The 12,670-nt window shown below is 42.9% G+C and overlaps 1 protein-coding gene across 2 annotated transcripts in view; it reads right to left on the bottom strand.

Annotated features, from left to right (window-relative positions):
- TCP11L2 (t-complex 11 like 2) overlaps positions 1-12,444 on the bottom strand; it is a 45,613-nt gene extending 33,169 nt beyond the window's left edge. Inside the window, exons 1-3 of one of the 2 annotated variants that reach the window (XM_021709775.1) lie at positions 12,323-12,444; positions 3,459-3,650; positions 889-1,024 (exon numbers count right to left, since the gene is read on the bottom strand). In XM_021709775.1, the coding sequence (XP_021565450.1) occupies positions 889-1,024; positions 3,459-3,615 (293 nt within the window). In that variant the 5' untranslated portion in view covers positions 3,616-3,650; positions 12,323-12,444. The remainder of the gene's footprint in view (positions 1-888; positions 1,025-3,458; positions 3,651-12,322) is intronic. The other variant, XM_008052568.2, reaches the window with a different exon arrangement.
- Between the last annotated feature and the right edge of the window lie 226 nt (positions 12,445-12,670).

Here is a 12,670-nt window from a genome sequence, read left to right as displayed (position 1 = left end):
GGCCGAGGCTGCGGTGGCCGGGAGCGGCCACTGTACTCCAGTCTGGGTGACAGAGTGAGACTCCAACTCAAAAAAAAGAAAAGAAAGGAAAAATTCAATCCATGGGCCAACTTTGCTTCTAAAGATGATTATCTATGATGATAGTCTCAAGATTTTTCTCCTCTTTGTCCCAGGAAATTTGTGAGCCACTGATGCCAGAGACTGAAGTAGGATATAAGGGTGTGGCTCCCACTAGAAGTCTCTCTCCTGGGGTGAGGTTAACCAGGAAGTGTCCCTTGCAGCTGTGATTCCTACCTCCAGACATTCCTAAATTGCCTGTTCTTAGCACTCTGGCTGTTTAGCAGCACTTATTTATTCTTCACAACTTGGATATCAGTTTTTAATCAATTTGCAAATATTTTTTGAGCCCGTACTATACGCCAGGTACTAGGTTAAGTGACAGTTACAGAGCAACAAACAATAGACATATTAATAGTTCCTCCATTAACGGTGCTTTCAGTCAAGTGGGAAAGATGGACATTGAACATAAAATTATAAGATCTCTTAACAAAGAGGAGGTAGCAGGAATTACAGGAATTCCTAGCAAAGGAATTAATTGTAGTCTACGGGATTCAGGAATGTCAGGAAAAGCTTCCCTCAGAAAGTGACATATAGGCTGTTCTAAAGATGATGGGTAATATGCACCCTAGAGTAATATATTTTTTTTTAAAGTATAAGACCCTGTGAGAGAACTAAATAACGTTTACCCCTGTGGATATTATACAAGAACTTCCAAGAATCAGTGTGACTACATGTGTGTACATCACACACACACACACAAACACACACACACACACACACACACAATCTTCAGCATGGTTTATATACAACAAACGCTCTCCAGGTTACCTGTTCTCCGGGAGGGCATCTTGTTTCAACTGAAAGTTCTCATTTACAGCAATTTCGTGAGCAAGAGTCATGTTTGATAAGTTCCTTGCTGCTGCCATCACTTCATCAAATGTTACAACCCTGGGAGGGCTTGATGCTGGAAAAAAACAAAGGCCAGTTAACACAGTAGAAGAGAAGCTATCAACCAATTAAGCTGCCTGATACACACAATGTTTAATTTAATGCAAATGTATATTTTAGGGTTTTACGTATAAGGAGAATATATACTAAAATAGGGAGATTCCCCCACTAAATAGAGGCTTTAAACATTTAAGAACTCCTTGAATAGCTTTCATTACCATGTTTGATAATAAACTCTCAAATATTTCTGAGATATATTTCTAATATATATTAATATGGCCTATTATAAGTTTCTTTTTAAAATTAAATGATCTCATTTTAGTGCTGATTGGTACTTGCATTTATTATATATATTATGTAGGAAAGTGATAAGAGTATTTTTATTCTGTAATTCAGAAGTTTCATTAAATATACTCAATATGAAATAACTGATTTTTAAAACTATAATTTCTAAACATATAAGCAGTATAGTACAATGCTTAATTAAATTCTAAGTTTTGCCAATTGGTAATTATTTCACTGAGGTATAGCTTACTTCCTCACGGGGTAGACCTAAGGTGACTGAATGAGATAATTTAAGTAAAAAAGAACATGGTAAGAACTCAAAAATTTACATAATTAAAGTAAAATAGAATAAATCTAAGAAGCTGGATAATCTACTTCTCAGTGGGATGTAGTAAGTAAAAAAATCTGAGTTATTTTTAAAGATTATACTAAGAAATTATTCTAATAAATTACGTCTTTTTAAAAATCACTTGGAAATTTTAGCTTCTGTTAATTAAAAATCATGATCTCAAGCAACTGCACTGACAGGTAACACTTTGCTACCTAGTTTTTTTAAGGAAAGAAAAAGGAGGAGGAAGAAGAGAAGGAAGGGGAGGAGGGGAACAGCAGAAAGAGAAAGAAAGGTGATACACAGAATTAGTAAAACCCTTCTTCAGGAAGCCCCGTCATCTGTTGCATCAACCCCATATATAATACAGAGAGTAAGAAAAGGCACAGGAATCTGAGGTTAATTCTTTTACCATCTCTATCTCAAGTTTCTCCTTAAAAATGTCTGTACTCTTTGGTTTAGTAATCCAATGATACGCAAAGGAATTTTCAGAAAGGCTTTACGCACTAAAATGCTCATAAAGCACTGTTAATAATAGCAAATAAATGGAAACTAACTAAATATCCAGTGATAAATCAATGTATAAGTAAATTTACAGTATATTCACTTGATAAAGTAGTAAGCAGTCATAAAAACAATATTTCATAGATATATCATCATGAGTAAATATTTAATACTAAGGGAAAAGAGTCCATACATATATACCCACATATGTCTTTGCAAAGAATAAAGATACAGCAAAGCACTGCCAGTTGTTGTCTTTGGGTGATAGGGCAATGTTTTCTTTTCTCTACACTTAAGTATTTTCTGAGTTTCAAAAATGAGAATGCAAAATTTGTAAATAAATACAAATGAACAAATTTTTTAGAAGTGGACATTTGATCACATTAAACACTAGTTGCTTTTTCCTGCATTTACTTTGTCAGTTAAAGGTGTTATGCTTTCTAAACAAAGTGTCAATGAAAAAAACTGAAAAACAGAGCTGGGCACAGTGACTAACACCTGTAATCTCAGCATTTTGGAAGGCTGAGATGGGAGAATTGCTTGAACCCAGGAGTTTGAGACCAGTCTGAACAACATAAGATACCGTTTCTTAGGAAAAAAAAAAATTAAAATTAGCCACATAGTGTGCACTTCAAGTAACAGTTACTTGGGAGACTGAGCATCACTTGAGCCCAGCTGCGAGCTATGATTGTGCCACTGCATATCAGCTTGGGCAACAGAGCAAAACCCTATTTCTAAAAAGGAGCAAACAGATCTGCCTTATACATTTCTAGTTTCCACACACAGAAAAAGAAAAAAAGATGTCTTCCTTTGCTTTGGCCTATCTTGAAACTCTTTCTTACACTCCAAGTATAGTAATTCTCCTCGTGGGTACCTTTCTGGGTGAATTGCACAACGCTTTTGAAATCACCAGGAAACGCTTTAGATTATTTCACTTCCTTGCTGACCCTTCAGTGAAGGCAAAATTCCTTCAGTGTAAATCAGAAACAATCAGAGAAGACGAATTCAAATTCATCCTTGTGGAGAACCCAAGAAATAATCGCAAAGAATGGATTTCTGCCATTTGGGAGATAAGACAGAGTTGGAGGCCTGCTTTTGGTAAGGTGAAAGCAGATCAGAGACAGTAATCAAAATAAAAATCAGCAGATTGTAAACTCTAGGGGCTATTTATTTCTGAGAACGTCTCCAAGAAAGCTGCTGAACCTCTGTAGTGCTATTCTGGTAAATCCAGAAATGAGGAGAAGTCTGTTGTTCTCAAACACCTCTGCGTTTCCAAATCCAAGACACGTCTAATGTCACCCTCACCACCCCCACCCTGACCCCGTCAGCTCACAAGCGGGAGAGCTGGATTTGCTGGAGGAGTCGCTTGTGAAGCTCTGCCTGGAGCACTCATAGTCACTGAGCGAAGCCATGCTTTCGGAAAACCGCGAAGAGTCTGAATCGCTTGGCTGGTCCTCTCCCACACACTGTTTCTCACCATTGAAGGGCATTTTGTATCACGTAAGTGTGGACAAAGAGATAGCACCTGCACAGACAAACAGAACCCTGTGTCAATGTTCTGTGGTACTTCCATTGGCAGTGCCAGTGTAGATAACTATGTCCACAAGTGTCTTAGCATTGGAAAGGTCCCCAGATGACCTCATTCTTCCCGCAGCACCTTGGTCAGACTGTCACTAGGCCATCAAGACTGCCTTCCAGAAAAGGGATTCCACAGTCATAGATGTGAGCCTACTTAGGATGTCCCAGTATGAAAGAAGAGCGGCTCGAAGCAAAGGCAGATGCTTACAAAATATGCACAGAATATATATCCTCTCCTTTTGGGTTGCTAAAACATGGAAGGAAGGCATATGGGACTCTAGGATCAGACTGCATATTCTGCTGTTTGCCATTTGACCTCAGGAAGGTCACTTCACCTACTTATCAGAGAAACTGGACTGAAAAACTAATCTCTAGAGTTGCCTGAAGATTGACTAGGATCAAAGTTGTTAAAGTGCTTGGCACAAAATTCAAATGTTAGCTGTTACTATTGTGCCTATTACTTTGTTTTAAATAAAACACTTAAAAAATCAGCCTCTTTATGCTTTGTGTGAGCCTCTGGGAAAAGGGGAAGACTGATTAAATCTCTGGCTGGCAGGTTTTTAGCTTCTTGCCCCATCATTTTCACATGAACTGTTGTACTATAAAGAGAAAGACCTGATACTGTATTTGGCTTGCCTTTGACAACTACAAAGTGCTAACCACAACCCTGAGAGAGCAGGCACACAGGATCCTGATTCACAGATGGGGGAACAGTCTGAGAGGGACAAAGGGATTTCCTATGCCATAAAACCAGTCCCCTATCTCTATATCCAGTGCTGTTTCTGAAACATCGGGGAAAGACAGTTGGGTCTGGGCACAACCCAGAAAGCAGATCATGAGCACATGAGATGCACAAGCCTGAGCTCAGGAGCACTGGCCAAGCCCATGAAGGAGCTGGCCCTGATATAAGTGTGGTGTCAGCTGACAGTGAAGGGGAAACGTAGGCCCAAGAAGAAAGGTACCTCAAATCCTAGATAGACAAGAATGAAAGGAAGAGTTCACTGAATCCTTTTAAACCTGAATCAGTCCATTCAATGAGGGATGTGGTGCTTTTAAAGTTGCCAGAATGTGAAACCACAACTGTGTACAGTATGCCTGAAAATGCCTGCACAGTTTCTTCAATGACTCCATTAATATTTACCGAGTGCCTACTGCAGACGAGGCACTGGGAAAAGTAACTGAACAAAACACACAGGGTCTTAATCTCATGGTTCTCAAGTCCAGTTACTGAAACTGGGTGTGCTGGATGCTGGAAAGTAAGAAAAGGGAAAACAAGGCATTGTTGAAAAAACACAAGAAAGGAGAGGCAGGATCAAGACTAAGGTGGGGGATCAGGCCTTTGTTGCGAGAAACAGAGTTATTTTTTATTCCTTATGTGATGACAAGGGAAAGGATGAGTCTGAGAGGGATTTAATAAGGGTCAAAGGCCAAGGGTATTTGTACAAAGTTCTTAAGTCCTGCCACTTAACAGAAACGCACCCTTACCTAGCCCACCTATTTGCAAGGAGAAAACTGCTCGTGTGGAGACTGCTTATGCTCCCTGAAGGGCAATGAGTGGAGCAGAGCTGCCAGGGAGCTACCATGTGGAGACACTCACCTTATTCTAGAATCCCAAAGCCAACCATCATGAACACTGGTGGCAAAACAGCCCTGAACCCTTGAACCTTCAAAGTGCAGTAATCTCCTCTACCCCATGAAAACTAGATTCCACCTGAGGTGTAACTCTAACCTGCTCGGGGGTAGGGGAAAGAGGGCAGAAGAAAAGGGACTGCTTTGGTACTTTCACTGCTACCAAACCCCAAATTCTCAGTAGAATGTTCACCCTCGCCTCTAGCTTGCTTTCTCTCTTTACCAACATTTTATGTTCCATTGATGGCATTTCTTGAAAATGCTACCTCCTCCAGGAAGCTCTCCCTCCATCCTCTGGCCAGTTAAGGGCGCTGCTCCTTGTACCATCTGCAGCTCATCTTCTCTGTCTCCACAAGAACACTTAGTCTCTTGTACAGTTACTTTCTTCCTATGGTTACTTCTGAATCTTCTTAATAAGGCAGAGACCGTGTCTTGTCCACCACCAGTGCCAAGTATATGACAAGTATTCATTCAGTGTCAGCTAAATCAGAATCCCTGAGTCCCATCTGGTACAACTTCAACCAGAACATTTGCAAGCTGATATCACTACATGTTAACTGGCCTGGTACTGCCAAAGTCCAAACCCTGAGAGCAGAGAATCTATTGCCTAAGCCTATCTTATTAGACTTAAAACGCAAAATTTCTGGGTCCTTGTCACACTCCTATTTTAATAAGTTTGTTTCTATTTCATTTTTTTTCAGTGTTTGCTTCATAATGTAACAACTGTGCCATGTATGCTCTGTTGTTAATTTTTCTCCACTATAGCTGCCTCAAATGAGCTTTAGCTGTTTTTCCAAGTAAAAGTGAATAAAAGTCTTCAGCCATGGGAATTTATGAACTGGCTTAATCGTTATAACTGTCCATTTCATTTTTCTGTTCCAGCTAGACAGCACACCTGATAAGTTTCTTAATTGTGTCTAGCAAGGCAGAAAAGTGCAAAGATTTAAAAAATAAAAAGCTCTAGGTTAGGAGTTAGGGGTCCAGGGTTTGGGACCCATTAATTTTCTGTATAACTTTATGTGCATCACATCTGCTCTCTTCACCTCATTTTTCTGAGAGGGCTGAGCCAGTTATTTACAGGTGAGGATCAGTTACAAAGTTTTCAGTTACGAATTGCTAAGATGCTCTAAACCCTGAGTTCCAAGAGGCATCACTAGAAGTTCTGAGAAATTAGATGTGTGCTCATGAAAGGCATGCTTAATAATGTTCAACTACACTTTCTGCCAACAATTCACTGGAGGTAGAGTTCCTGGCACAGGGGACACAACAGAAAAATTTAAAAGCTTTAATATATTTAGAAAATCTTGTTTAGCGGGTAGAGGCCTCCACTTCAAAACTGGGCCTTAGAGTATCCAAGCAGAAGCCTATCTTTGACGCCAAAGTGCCCATTATTACTCTATTAAGAAATTGCCTGTTTCCTCATATAGACATACTCATAATTGCTAACTCATAGGGTTGGTGTGTGATTTCATTCAGTCAATATATGTAGAGTACTTGGAACAATCACTGACAATAAATAGGATACAGATGTTTGCTATTATTATTTGCCCGTTTTTTTGTTTGTTAATATCACCACCCCCTTAAAATCTCTGGAGGGAGGAACAGTTTATGTCAGGATGATAAAAGCATGTTCCTCTACATATAAACAGAGGCTGGTTAGTTAACCTAGGACAGAACTTTTGCACTTGTTTGGCATACAAAAGCCAAAAGCAAATGGCCGATCATAGTGTGAATGGTTTTTTTGCAAGTTCCTTCACACCTGCTCTTACCTTTCTTGGTCTTGAGTTTCCAAATAAGTCATCTGGGGACAAAGCTACCTGATTCAAAAGGCACTGAGGGTAATTAGACTGCTTTAAAAACTATTTTGAGTTCTTAGACTGGTGATAATTAAACTAGGCTGTGTCTTTAAAAAAGGTCCTCCTTCTTATACAGACAATCTTAGAGCTACCTAGCCCTCACCGCTGCAACTCATAAGTAAATCAAACAACTTTTGGGGTACATTGCATCTTATCTTACCTAAAGGATTTACTCACAGGTCAAAGGAGAAGACAGAAAGTAACTCTATGCAAAGCCTACAACACTATAGCGGGTCACTATTCCCCAAAAAATGAAGTATATGTGCTGCATATTCATATTTTATTGTTTTGTTCCATCACTTTATGATAACAAATATATAACAAATGTTATACTTTCTAAGGCCAATGACTAAAATACAGCAAGTACTTAAATAATTATTGATGAATAAATAAACTGATGAATGAATGACAGTATGACCACTGGTATTTAAGAGAGGAGGGAAAAGGTACAGGGACCTGAAGGGGCTAATCCTGTGTCTCACAGATAAAGGGGAGATTGGCTTTTAATTTGCTTGATTCCTCAGTGTGTGTCCAACTTCACCTCTTTCTTTCTTTTCTGCACCAGACTCTTTCTGCAAATAGTCCGTCAGGACTGTAAAGATACATCAAGGATAATGCACGTCACTAAAGCAATAACACTGGCTCTGCAGCCAGGTGGACTGAGTTCTTGAGCCTTGCTCCTTTTGATATTTATGGACTGAAACAGAGAACTTACATTTGAAAATGGGGATAATAATAGTGTCCACGTTATAGACCTGTTGTGGATTAACTGAAATAATCTATCAAGTACTTAAGCGCCTAGAAAGTGCCTAACAGATGTCAACTATTATTTTACTTTTTGAGTTGGAAAGAGGTGGCACAATCATGTCTCACTGCAGCCTTGACCTCTTGAGCTCAGGTGATCCTTCCACCTTGGCCTCCTGAGTAGCTGGGACCACAGGTGCATATTACCAATGCCTGGTTAATTTTTTTATTTTTTATTTTTATTTTTGTAGATATGAGGTCTCGTTCTGTTACCTAGGCTGGGCTTGAACTCCTGGACTCAAGTGATCCTCCCGCTTTGGCCTACCAAAGTGCTTGGATTACAGGTGTGAGCCACCACACATGGCCTATTTTATTCTTATTAAAAGAAGTTATGAATTCCAAAAATGTCAATGTCATAAAATACAAAGGAAGGTGAGGATAAGTCCCAGATTAAAAAAAAACAACAACACTTGATAAGTGAGTGCAATCCATGATTCTACACTGGATCCTGTCCTGGAGCAAAAAATAAAATGTTATAAAGGATATTATTAGTCAATTAACAGCATTGTTACAATACTTGAATTAACTGCATGTATCCGATGTTAAATACACCGAAGTTGAACTATACTGTGGTTATGCATTTAGGAATAAGGGGCCATGATGTATGCAACTTTTCCTCAAATGATTCAACTGAAAGAAAGAAAACAATGAAGCATATGGAACAAAATGTTAATAGGTGAGTCTGAATAAAAGGTGGACAAAAGGGTATTCTTTGTACTATTCCTTCAACTTTTTCTAAAAGTTTGAAAATATTTCCAAATAAAAGGCTAAAAGAGAAGATGAAGTGCTTCAAGATTCTAATTCAGAACAGTTCAGTCTCTTACAGTTTTGAAATTTTGACTGTTCTCACCACTGTGATTGCTTGAACACCACTCTATTATAAGAGCTCTTCTAGACAAACTCGTCCTGGCATCCTCCTTGAAAAGTGCCTAAAGAATAAAACACAAAATAGGCCAGAGCCCTCTAGAAGAGGCAAAACAAATCATCCCTCTTAAGAGCTCATCCTCAGGTGGTTTCCTTTTCCTCAAGAAGTCTCTTGGCCATGATTTACAACCCTGTGATGTGACTTCTGCTCACCTCATTCTGTAGTGCTCTTCCCCAGCCCTTCATGATCCAGATACAACAGCCTTCTATGGGTTCCTCAGACACGCCGCCCAACTTCCTACTTCAGAGCTCTTGGCACCTGCTCTTCTCTCCCCCTAGAATGTTCCTCTCGCTGATCTCCTCATGGTTGACTTCTTATTGTCATTCAGACTTTAAATTTAACGTCACAACTTCAAGGTAACCTTCCCTGGTATCCCCACTCACTGCATCTAAACGAGCCACCAGAGCTTAGAGCACTACCCGGACAGAGCAGGAGCTCAATGAATATCACTGCATTAACTAAGCTACACTTCTAGTCATAAGACAACTTGGGTCTTCCTTCTCTTCTCCCTCACTCACACTGTTCATATTCCCATTATGCAGTCACTTAAAGTACTCCAGATGTGTGCCTATCTGTCTCCCACTAGATTTTAAGTGCTGGTAAGAAGCAGCTATGTCTCCCCTCTTGGTTCCCAGTGCCTACCACATTTCCAAGGCATGAATCATTCAAACTAGTAAAGAGTTCAGGAGTTTAAAGGAACTTTTACATTGTGTCTTTCCACCCTGCTAATACTGGTAGCAAGTAATATTTCGAGCTAACAGACACTAAGCGCCTATTATGACCTCAGACACAAGACTCAATAGCTATTGTATTATAAGTGCTTTTTATATTTTATTTCCTTGATTCTTCATTGTAACCTTGTTAGCTAAGATATTATTATTAACCCCATCTTACAATATGAACCTGAGGCTCAGAGAGGTTGCATTACTTGCCCAAGGGTCCACAGCAGTGTAGAGGCACAACTCAAATCCAGGCAGTGGATCCCTAAAGTTCATGCTCTCTTCCACTTCAGGACAGCTGGAGAAAATCTGGTGTGTTGCTCATTCTTTCCACTCCCACTCTGCCAAACTGATCTACCCATCACCATGCAGACACTTGCATGTGTGGTAGCAAGCTGACCTTATCCTGTTATGGCTGCTCGAGTGCTGTTCTGTGAAGGGCATCACTGAAAGAGACCATCACCCCAAATAACTCTCAACCACCCCGGCTAGAGTGACTGAAGATCCTCTAGCAGGGAGCCATTATTTATCCCTAGTTAAAACTCAAGTATTTTCAAAGGGTTAACTGCTTACAGCTAGTACGAGTCATAGACATTTTAGAGTGAAATATTCAGATTATCCAGCAGGGCCCTGAGGAATGGAACCTATCCAGTTAAGGTTAAGAGAAATTTCAAGAAACCTCTAGTGAGCTATCCCTTCAAGACCAGATCAAAATCAGGAGTAAAGATAAGCATTCACATATGCGTAGTAAGGGATGAAGAGCCAGAGGAGTAAGATTGGGCTCTAAGAAAAAACAAAAACAAAAACAAAACAAAACACTGCAGATGATGTGGAAAATTTCCACGTTCTGCAAAATGCTGCTTTAGAACCAGTATCAAACAGCAGCACGAAGCCAGGCTCGGTGGCTCAGCCTGTAATCCTGCGCCTTTGGGACACTGAGGTGAGTGGATTGCCTGAGCCTGTGGATTCGAGACCCGCCTGGGCAGCAAAACCTCGTCTCTACAATAAATAAAAAATTCAGCCGAGTGTGGCAGTGCATGCCTGTAATTCCGGCTACTCGGAAGGCTGAGGCGGAAGGATCGCCGGATCCCAGCAGGTCGAGGCTGTGGTGGCCGGGAGCGGCCACTGCACTCCAGTCTGGGCAACAGAGTGAGACTCCAACTCAAAAAAAAAAAAAAAAAACAGCAGCACGAAAAAGTTATTTATCCACAGCAAAGTAAAAACCATAGAGCAGAGAGATAAGTGCCTGTACCTTTCAGCTAGACAATACTGGTCTTCATCAAACTAGAACCAACAAAGAGCTAGATCAAAGCCAGCAAGCCAGTCAGTGTGTAAAAAGCAGATGTTCCAGCTACAGATGGCATGACAGCATCCCAGAGAAGGGTTTCTAGACACTTTTCACATTCGAAAGCCCTCTCCTCCCACCCTGTCTGGTTTGTGCTTCCCTCCGGGGGTCCCCAACCTTGCAAACTGTCGTGGAAGCTGCTTCCACACATGACTAGGGACATAAGCCCGGGGCCTCCACTGGCTGCCTGGGAGATGCAAGGAATCCCTGGAGCTAAGAGGAAGAGGACAGCGGCAGGGAGTGGGAACCACAGACAACCTCACCATCTGTTGGCAGGCAGGAAGAGCAAGGTCTCTGGCTGGGCTGGTGACCGTGGGTCCTCTGGGGACAAGGACAACTTGTCCAGTTTCTTCCTGATTAAGGCAGCAGGACAACCATCTCAGATTTCCCAAACTTCAGTCATTTGAGTACCGCCCTTCACGACAGTTTGCTCGTCTCCACCCCTACCTATACCACAATTCAGAAAGCGCTTTTCTTTAGCTTGACTAGATTTTTGCTTTCAAATATATTTATTTTAAAGGAAACCTTATAGCATTATAAAATCGCTCGTGGGATTCAACAGATGTTCCTAATACTAACTAAAACACGTAACTATGCTCATCCACGTGCCACCTCAGATCATTGCTGTTAACCCCAGTGGCGCCACCCACAGCAGCGCTTTGAGAAACACAAGCCATCCCTGAGAGGTCAAGGGTTCGAGCCCAGGCCTCACGGGCATGGCTCCATCTCTTTCCCCTAACCGAGGATCCCGTCAAGGGAACCTGCCAGAACTCTGCCTACCCTGCCTGCCCACGTCCTCCGGCCGCCCCTCCTCTCCAGAAGCACCACGTTTCCTGTCAAAACAAATCCTTGGGGGGAGGGGACGGCGAAGGCAGCGTCGAGTGCCCAGGAAACCCCGGCAACAAACCCCAAACACACGCCGCGGGCCCCGCCCGGCCTCCACTCGGGCTCGGTCTCCTACTCCTGAGGGGGAGGGGTGCCCCATCCCCTGATCGCTGGAAGCCGATGGCTCCCGCCCCGCAGGATGCAAACAGCAGCTCGGCGGCCCCGATCCCACCGTCTCCGGGGCCCGCAGCCCGCGTCCACCCCCGACACCCGCGGCGGCCGCCGCGCGCCGGCGCCCCGCTCCCACGCGGGACGGCAGTTCGAGGTCAAACAAGGGGACTCGGGAAGGCGAGAACAAGGAGCCGGGCTTGGTCGCCCCCGGCCCCGCGGTCCAACGATGGAGTTCCGAGATGGGGCTGAGGAGGCCCTCGCCTGCCGGGGGAAGAGGTGTCCCCTCCGCCGGTCCCGGCCGGTCACCTCAGAGCCGGCGACCCCTCCCCCGGGATGGATACGCACCGGGTCCAGAGCGTGGACAAGAGGAGAACGGCGACGTCGTGACCCCGGATCAGGGGTCTCTGGCCGTTCCCTCACCGAGCGCAGCACAATCGCCTCAGAAACTCAGCAACCCCACAACTCCCGGTCCCTCTTTCCCCGCCCCCACCCCCATCACACGCGTTATTTAAAGGGCCCGGAGGGACTCTAGGGAGGCAGCCACGGCGCGGCCATCACAAAACCGGCGAGCGGGGGAAGACGGCGCGGCGAGGCAAAGGAATCCAGGGAACTTCAGGCTCCCATTCCGAGCTCTCACAGATTCGACCTACTGTAGAAACAGTTCCCCTTGTGTTTGGGTCAGAGAGGCCGCGG

This window comes from Carlito syrichta, unplaced genomic scaffold (genome assembly GCF_000164805.1).
Source record: "Carlito syrichta isolate Samal-C Ts95f unplaced genomic scaffold, Tarsius_syrichta-2.0.1 Scaffold281728, whole genome shotgun sequence".
Classification (NCBI taxonomy): domain Eukaryota; kingdom Metazoa; phylum Chordata; class Mammalia; order Primates; family Tarsiidae; genus Carlito; species Carlito syrichta.
The sequence above is the reverse complement of the archived record's forward strand: the minus strand, read 5'-3'. Positions and strand labels throughout refer to the sequence as shown.